Source organism: Cherax quadricarinatus, unplaced genomic scaffold (assembly GCF_038502225.1).
Source record: "Cherax quadricarinatus isolate ZL_2023a unplaced genomic scaffold, ASM3850222v1 Contig2047, whole genome shotgun sequence".
NCBI lineage: Eukaryota > Metazoa > Arthropoda > Malacostraca > Decapoda > Parastacidae > Cherax > Cherax quadricarinatus.
In genome coordinates this window covers 1-10,012 of record NW_027197073.1, presented here as the reverse complement: position 1 = coordinate 10,012, position 10,012 = coordinate 1, and the positions used below count along the sequence as shown (strand labels likewise).

General features: G+C 47.2%; 1 protein-coding gene across 1 annotated transcript; it reads left to right on the top strand.

Moving 5' to 3' along the window:
• Positions 1-5,974: 5,974 nt before the first annotated feature.
• Positions 5,975-9,067, top strand: LOC128701073 (uncharacterized). Its single transcript, XM_053794620.2, has 3 exons — positions 5,975-6,128; positions 6,912-7,039; positions 7,874-9,067. Exons 1-3 carry the CDS (start codon positions 6,117-6,119, stop codon positions 8,049-8,051), a joined length of 318 nt encoding a protein of 105 aa, XP_053650595.1. The 5' UTR covers positions 5,975-6,116; the 3' UTR covers positions 8,052-9,067.
• Positions 9,068-10,012: the final 945 nt, after the last annotated feature.

The window sequence follows — 10,012 nt, the reverse complement described above, 5'->3', positions numbered from 1 at the left end:
CACTGTCAGGACACTGTAGAACACTGTCAGGACACTGTCAGGACACTGTCAGGACACTGTAGAACACTGTCAGGACACTGTCAGGACACTGTCAGGACACTGTCAGGACACTGTAGGACACTGTCAGGACACTGTCAGGACACTGTCAGGACACTGTCAGGACACTGTAGAACACTGTCAGGACACTGTCAGGACACTGTTTGGACACTGTCAGGACACTGTCAGGACACTGTAGAACACTGTCAGGGCACTGTCAGGACACTGTCAGGACACTGTCAGGACACTGTCAGGACACTGTCAGGACACTGTCAGGACACTGTCAGGACACTGTCAGAACACTGTAGAACACTGTCAGGACACTGTCAGGACACTGTCAGGACACTGTAGAACACTGTCAGGACACTGTCAGGACACTGTCAGGACACTGTCAGGACACTGTCAGGACACTGTCAGGACACTGTCAGGACACTGTCAGGACACTGTCAGGACACTGTCAGGACACTGTCAGGACACTGTCAGGACACTGTCAGGACACTGTCAGGACACTGTCAGGACACTGTAGAACACTGTCAGGACACTGTAGAACACTGTCAGGACACTGTCAGGACACTGTCAGGACACTGTCAGGACACTGTCAGGACACTGTCAGGACACTGTAGAACACTGTCAGGACACTGTCAGGACACTGTCAGGACACTGTCAGGACACTGTCAGGACACTGTAAAACACTGTCAGGACACTGTCAGGACACTGTAGAACACTGTCAGGACACTGTCAGGACACTGTCAGGACACTGTCAGGACACTGTCAGGACACTGTCAGGACACTGTCAGGACACTGTCAGGACACTGTCAGGACACTGTAGAACACTGTCAGGACACTGTCAGGACACTGTAGAACACTGTCAGGACACTGTCAGGACACTGTAGAACACTGTCAGGACACTGTCAGGACACTGTCAGGACACTGTCTGGACACTGTCAGGACACTGACTGTACACTCTCAGGGCACTGTCAGGACACTGTCTGGACACTGTCAGGACACTGACTGTACACTCTCAGGGCACTGTCAGGACACTGTCTGGACACTGTCAGGACACTGTCAGGACACTGTCAGGACACTGTCAGGACACTGTCTGTACACTCTCAGGGCACTGTCAGGACACTGTCAGGACACTGTCAGGACACTGTCAGGGCACTGTCAGGACACTGTCAGGACACTGTCAGGACACTGTAGAACACTGTCAGGACACTGTCAGGACACTGTCAGGACACTGTAGAACACTGTCAGGACACTGTCAGGACACTGTCAGGACACTGACTGCTGACAGCCTTCACCGAACTATAATTCACAAAGATCTTGCCCAGCAGAGAGACTGTCAGCATGTAATTTCGTCTGGTACTGGTGCTGTCATCATTCCACTGAAGGAACTTCCTGGCAGGCGAAAAGCTTGACTTGGACCTGCCTAACATGGGCCAGTAGGCCTGCTACAGTGCTCCTTCCTTCTTAAATGAGTGTGACTTGGACCTGCCTAGCATGAGACAGTAGATCTGCTGTAGTTTCTCCTTCCTTAAGTAGGTTTAATTTGTACTTTCTTAACATAGGCCAGTAGGCCTGCAGCAGTGCTCCTTCCCTCTCATGATGTTCCTAAGTGTCTTACAGACAGTACTCTCAAGGTCAGTCAGTTCACTTTTACAAACGCGGGAGCGAAACACAGCCGAGGTCCTCAACTTCTCGTTACCCTCACACGCTTGACGGCCCTTCTTTTGTTACTAACTACACAATAAACACTCTCCTGTTGCAACATCAGTTGAGATGGTGATCCAGTGAGAGTGCAGTCTTGCACTGCATACCAATTAGCTACGCTCAGGAACATGAGTTTTTGTCCCACGATAGACGTAGGTCCTGTCAGCTGGGTTATTGTACCAAACTGAAAGTAGGTTGTGTCAGAAAGACGTCAACAAACACAGGGACTCTAAGTTAAGGTACTCCTGTGTACTCCACAGGGACTCCACGTTAAGCTACGTCAATGTCCTCTAGACGGACTCCACGCTAAGGTACGCTTGTGTCCTCCACAGGGACTCCACGCTAAGGTATTCCTGTGCCCTTCACAGGGACTCCACGTTAAGGTATTCCTGTGCCCTTCACAGGGACTCCACGCTAAGGTATTCCTGTGCCCTTCACAGGGACTCCACGCTAAGGTATTCCTGTGCCCTTCACAGGGACTCCACGCTAAGGTATTCCTGTGCCCTTCACAGGACCACCACGTTAAGGTACTTCTGTGTCCTCCACGGGACCTCCACATTATGGTACTCCTGTGTCCTCCACAGGGACTCCACGTTATGGTACTCCCGTGTCCTCCACAGGGACTCCACGTTAAGGTATGGCTGTGTCCTCCACAGTGACTCCACGTTAAGGTATGACTGTGTCCTTCACAGTGACTCCACGTTAAGGTATGACTGTGTCCTCCACAGGGACTCCACGTTAAGGTATGACTGTGTCCTTCACAGTGACTCCACGTTAAGGTATGGCTGTGTCCTCCACAGGGACTCCACGTTAAGGTATGACTGTGTCCTCCACAGTGACTCCACGTTAAGGTGTGGCTGTGTCCTCCACAGTGACTCCACGTTAAGGTATGACTGTGTCCTCCACAGTGACTCCACGTTAAGGTATGACTGTGTCCTCCACAGTGACTCCACGTTAAGGTGTGGCTGTGTCCTCCACAGTGACTCCACGTTAAGGTGTGGCTGTGTCCTCCACAGTGACTCCACGTTAAGGTATGACTGTGTCCTCCACAGTGACTCCACGTTAAGGTGTGGCTGTGTCCTCCACAGTGACTCCACGTTAAGGTGTGGCTGTGTCCTCCACAGTGACTCCACGTTAAGGTATGACTGTGTCCTCCACAGTGACTCCACGTTAAGGTGTGGCTGTGTCCTCCACAGTGACTCCACGTTAAGGTGTGGCTGTGTCCTCCACAGTGACTCCACGTTAAGGTATGACTGTGTCCTCCACAGTGACTCCACGTTAAGGTGTGGCTGTGTCCTCCACAGTGACTCCACGTTAAGGTGTGGCTGTGTCCTCCACAGGCACTCCACGTTAAGGTATGACTGTGTCCTCCACAGGGACTCCACGTTAAGGTATGACTGTGTCCTCCACAGTGACTCCACGTTAAGGTATGACTGTGTCCTTCACAGTGACTCCACGTTAAGGTATGACTGTGTCCTCCACAGGGACTCCACGTTAAGGTATGACTGTGTCCTTCACAGTGACTCCACGTTAAGGTATGACTGTGTCCTCCACAGGGACTCCACGTTAAGGTATGGCTGTGTCCTCCACAGGGACTCCACGTTAAGGTATGACTGTGTCCTCCACAGGGACTCCACGTTAAGGTATGACTGTGTCCTTCACAGTGACTCCACGTTAAGGTATGACTGTGTCCTCCACAGGGACTCCACGTTAAGGTATGGCTGTGTCCTCCACAGTGACTCCACGTTAAGGTATGACTGTGTCCTCCACAGGGACTCCACGTTAAGGTATGACTGTGTCCTCCACAGTGACTCCACGTTAAGGTATTACTGTGTCCTCCACAGTGACTCCACGTTAAGGTATGACTGTGTCCTTCACAGTGACTCCATGTTAAGGTATGGCTGTGTCCTCCACAGTGACTCCACGTTAAGGTATGACTGTGTCCTTCACAGTGACTCCATGTTAAGGTATGGCTGTGTCCTCCACAGTGACTCCACGTTAAGGTATGACTGTGTCCTCCACAGTGACTCCACGTTAAGGTATGACTGTGTCCTCCACAGTGACTCCACGTTAAGGTATGACTGTGTCCTCCACAGTGACTCCACGTTAAGGTATGACTGTGTCCTCCACAGTGACTCCACGTTAAGGTATGACTGTGTCCTCCACAGTGACTCCACGTTAAGGTATGACTGTGTCCTCCACAGTGACTCCACGTTAAGGTATGACTGTGTCCTCCACAGTGACTCCACGTTAAGGTATGACTGTGTCCTCCACAGTGACTCCACGTTAAGGTATGACTGTGTCCTCCACAGTGACTCCACGTTAAGGTATGACTGTGTCCTCCACAGGCACTCCACGTTAAGGTATGGCTGTGTCCTCCACAGTGACTCCACGTTAAGGTATGACTGTGTCCTCCACAGGCACTCCACGTTAAGGTATGGCTGTGTCCTCCACAGGGACTTCACGTTAAGATACGCCTGTGTCCTGTCAGCTTTGAGTTATTGTACCAAGCTGTAAGTAGGTCCTGTCAGCTTTGAGTTATTGTACCAAGCTGTAAGTAGGTCCTGTCAGCTTTGAGTTATTATACCAAGCTGTAAGTAGGTCCTGTCAGCTTTGAGTTATTGTACCAAGCTGTAAGTAGGTCCTGTCAGCTTCAGCTTATTATACCAAGCTGTAAGTAGGTCCTGTCAGCTTTGAGTTATTATACCAAGGTGCAAGCAGGTGCTGTCAGCTACGACTTATCGACCGACGGCAGTGGAACACGAGTGCCATCTTCAGAGTGCTGAAGGCTCTTCCAACACTGACACCAGAGAACAGTGACCCCAGCAGTGACCACACTCTTACAACATTGACCTTAATTGGGTATTTTTAATGCTGCAACGTTTCGCTCATACAGTAGGTTTCTGCAGTCAAATACAGAGGCAGCAGGTTTAGTAATAATAATAATAATTATAATAATAATAATTATAATAATAATAATAATAATATTTATTACTACCAGTACCTGACACAACTTATACAGACCATAGCTGACACCTATGACATACTACTATACAGAAAGTTCCTTGTTATGTACAGCATTTCCTGCATATTAGGTCAGTTTTGTCCCAGGATGCCACCCACACCAGTCACCTAACACCCAGGATGCCACCCACACCAGTCACCTAACACCCAGGATGCCACCCACACCAGTCACCTAACACCCAGGATGCCACCCACACCAGTCACCTAACACCCAGGATACCACCCACACCAGTCCACTAACACCCAGGATGCCACCCACAACAGTCACCTAACACCCAGGATGCCACCCACACCAGTCACCTAACACCCAGGATGCCACCCACACCAGTCACCTAACACCCAGGATACCACCCACACCAGTCACCTAACACCCAGGATGCCACCCACACCAGTCACCTAACACCCAGGATGCCACCCACACCAGTCACCTAACACCCAGGATGCCACCCACACCAGTCCACTAACACCCAGGATGCCACCCACAACAGTCCACTAACACCCAGGATACCACCCACACCAGTCACCTAACACCCAGGATGCCACCCACACCAGTCACCTAACACCCAGGATGCCACCCACACCAGTCACCTAACACCCAGGATACCACCCACACCAGTCACCTGACACCCAGGTACCTATTTTACTGATGGGTGAACATGGACAGCAGGTGTCTTAAGGAAACACGTCGTAATGATCCCACCCCTAGAGAAGTAAGATGGAATAGTGTCCATAGAGCAAAAACAAATATTGAGAGTACATCAGGTCCTGTAAAAGGTGAAGCTGTGAAAAAACTTAATGTTTTGAGGCCAAGCTGTCCACAGGAGAGGTCAAGCCTTTGAGAGAAGGGTGTGGTCATCTGGACTAGACTCGTCCGCCGAAAAGTCATCGGCTTCGGTCCGATTAAACACGTCTCGGGTGAGGTGATAGGACTGGTGTTGCAAGCAGGAAAAAAGTATTGGGATTCAGTGCAATTAAACACGTGTTGACTGCGGTGTCAGGACTGGTGTCACTAGCCGAAAACCGGCTCTGGTTTGGTCCAATTTAATCCAGATAAGCAATACCCTGAGGACTCGATACGGTGCGGTATGTTACCGGCCCTATAAACTACCAACAAGAACACCAAGACCAATGGTTCTTGAGGTTACTTTCACAAGGGTAACGAAAGATGAGATTGATGCTTTTAACGCCCTAAATAGCCTTTACCTCTTCCCCAAATCGACCTTCAGGAATCTGAAGGTCGTAGGTCGAGCCTTCATCTGCAGGTATAAGAATGTTGAGTAACAGAGAGAGTGACACACAAGCGAACAGACCTGAACGAGTCCTCAACCTCCTTCATCCTCCCTACAATGAAGGTCTTGGTGAGTTCTCCCTCGTTTACACCAACAGAATTTGTTTTCCAAGTGTAAATGACTCCTACTGTCTCTTTTACGAGAGGTTAGGTAAGGTTCATCAGGAAACAGGACAAGTGTTTCCTGGTGCGGGTCTTAGTTATATGACGACCCACAGCTGGTGCTTTTAGTCATCTGACCGAGGCCTTCCACTGGCTTACCCACTCCACCCCTTTATTTACAAGAGTAAACAACAGTAAACACCTGTTTCTGTCCCTTTCACACGTGTATTTACAAAGGTTCAGTTACTACTACAGTAGACATTAATGTATTTTCTTTCTGCTGTAGCAGACATTAACGTCTAGTCTTGCTGCTGTAGCAGACATTAACGTCTAGTCTTGCTGCTGTAGCAGACATTAACGTCTAGTCTTGCTGCTGTAGCAGACATTAACGTCTAGTCTTGCTGCTGTAGCAGACATTAACGTCTAGTCTTGCTGCTGTAGCAGACATTAACGTCTAGTCTTGCTGCTGTAGCAGACATTAACGTCTAGTCTTGCTGCTGTAGCAGACATTAACGTCTAGTCTTGCTGCTGTAGCAGACATTAACGTCTAGTCTTGCTGCTGTAGCAGACATTAACGTCTAGTCTTGCTGCTGTAGCAGACATTAACGTCTAGTCTTACTGCTGTAGCAGACATTAACGTCTAGTCTTGCTGCTGTAGCAGACATTAACGTCTAGTCTTGCTGCTGTAGCAGACATTAACGTCTAGTCTTGCTGCTGTAGCAGACACTAATACAGTATCTTTGTGTTACAGGTGATCGTAGTCTTGGGTCTGGTGGCGCTGGCTGCTGCTCGACCCAACGAAGTCTTTGACTTCGAGGGCGACGATGCTGAGCACGAGCAGGAGGGCGCTCCTGGTCACTCAGTCACTGGAGAGTACAAGTGAGTAGCGAACCTCAACCTTCAGAAGGCCCAAGAATGGGTTTGTGTATACACTGAGAGGTGTATATCTCAGTGTATATACACTGAGAGGTGTATATCTCAGTGTATATACACTGAGAGGTGTATATCTCAGTGTATATACACTGAGAGGTGTATATCTCAGTGTATATACACTGAGAGGTGTATATCTCAGTGTATATACACTGAGAGGTGTATATCTCGGTGTATATACACTGAGAGGTGTATATCTCAGTGTATATACACTGAAAGGTGTATATCTCAGTGTATAGACACTGAGAGGTGTATATCTCAGTGTATATACACTGAGAGGTGTATATCTCAGTGTATATACACTGAGAGGTGTATATCTCGGTGTATATACACTGAGAGGTGTATATCTCAGTGTATATACACTGAGAGGTGTATATCTCAGTGCATAGACACTGAGAGGTGTATATCTCAGTGTATATACACTGAGATGTGTATACCTCAGTGTATATACACTGAGAGGTGTATATCACAGTGTATATACACTGGTAGTTTACATTAATCAGTATTTTAGGTATTAAAGTATTCTTGACTGGTGGTGACCAGGTGACCTGCAGCCTTAATGACCCTGGTGTAGTAGATAGACTTTAAACCCCATTAACCAACCAACCAGTCTTAATGACCCTGGTGTAGTAGCTAGACTTTAAACCCCATTAACCAACCAACCAGTCTTAATGACCCTGGTGTAGTAGCTAGACTTTAAACCCCATTAACCAACCAACAGTCACATGGTTGTATATATATTCAAGGTGTTTATATAGAGGGTTAATTAATGTAAATTTACAGGTGGGAGAGTCCAGAGGGTATTGAGTTCGTTGTAAAGTACATCGCTGACGAGAAGGGGTACCGAGTGCTGGAGTCCAACGCTGTTCCATCTTCCAACGGTGTCTCTGCTGATGGTGAACAAGCCGATCTTGAAGGTGACGAAGATGATGACGGTGATGATGATGATGATGACAAATAGACAGGAAATAGATAAGAAGGCGTCGATGACAGGCTTCAGCGATGTCTCCTGAAGCCAACACTGGAGGCGGGTCGGTCTGACAGGATGATTGTACTCTGTAATAACTGTGTTGTGGGGTATATATGCTGTGTATATCTCAGTGTATATACACTGAGAGGTGTATATCTCAGTGTATATGCACTGAGAGGTGTATATCTCAGTGTATATACACCGAGAGGTGTATATCTCAGTGTATATACACTGAGAGGTGTATATCTCACTGTATATGCACTGAGAGAGGTGTATATCTCAGTGTATATACACTGAGAGGTGTATATCTCAGTGTATATGCACTGAGAGAGGTGTATATCTCAGTGTATATACACTGAGAGGTGTATATCTCAGTGTATATACACTGAGAGGTGTATATCTCAGTGTATATGCACTAAGAGGTGTATATCTCAGTGTATATACACTGAGAGGTGTATATCTCAGTGTACATGCACTGAGAGGTGTATATCTCAGTGTATATGCACTGAGAGGTGTATATCTCAGTATATATGCACTGAGAGAGGTGTATATCTCAGTATATATGCACTGAGAGAGGTGTATATCTCAGTATATATGCACTGAGAGAGGTGTATATCTCAGTATATATGCACTGAGAGAGGTGTATATCTCAGTATATATGCACTGAGAGAGGTGTATATCTCAGTGTACATGCACTGAGAGGTGTATATATCTCAGTGTATGTGCATCGAGAGGTGTGTATATCTTAGTGTATATACCCCATTAAGCTGTATATCTCTCAGTATATATTCACCTACTACATCCCTTATTACAGGCATTAAGGTTACCATAACTCGTGGTAAACAGGTTGTCATAAGCCTTAATGACCCTCGTCTAGTCTAGGTTTCAACCCTAACTCATTCCCCCTACCTTTAAACTATTCAATGAAGCCTCTCCTACCCGTTTAATGTACTCATATTATATTTATTTGTCTATGTCTCTTTCTGTAAATAAATATTTGGAAAAGATTCTTGTATTGATTTTTTAAGTTATTATTCTTATTGTATGGAGTTATGTTTGTGTTATGGTAGTTAGTGAGCTGTTGCTGTGGGTAAGACTGCGTGTTTAACTCCCTGGTAGGCAGTATTTTGCTGCCTGCCAGGGAAGGATGTGAGCTAGGGTGCTCTGTCTCAGTTAACATAGCCTCACACACATGCAAATCCCTACTTACTGCTAGATGAACAATGGTAGCAGGTGTAAGGTGACCATCATCCAGGTACCTACTTACTGCGTGTTTAACTCCCTGGTAGGCAGTATTTTGCTGCCTGCCAGGGAAGGATGTGAGCTAGGGTGCTCTGTCTCAATTAACATAGCCTCACACACGCCCAGTTACCTACTTACTGCTAGATGGTAGCAGGTGTAATTTGACCATCATCCTGGTACCTACTTACTGCATGTTTAACTCCCTGGTAGGGAGTATTCTGCTTCCTGCCAGGGAAGGATGTGAGCTAGGGTGCTCTGTCACAATTAATGTACCCTCACACACATGCAAACACTCTCTTGCCCACTTTGTGGAGTTTACAGTTTCTGAACATTGTTTGTAGCCTACATCCATTGGTGGTCTATACATAAATGCTGATCTGGGATAAGCAGTAATATGCAGTGTGGATTCTGGGAATAAGGGCCACCACTCTGTCTCTAAATGTGAGTCTAGTATGCTAGTGAGTTGAATTTAGAATTAGTTCAGGAGTGTGGGCCCAGCCAATGCTAGGATTGAACAGAACATATCTAGGATTGGTTAGCTGGTGCCTACTCACAATATTGTTTGAACACAGTCGTGAACTAGGTCTCTGCTCACGTGAACACTGTGAACTCAGAGTCGAAGCAAGTGACCTGTACACTTTGATCTATCTAAGGTATACTACCATACCCAGGATGCCACCCACATCTGCCCACTAACACTCAGGTCCGTA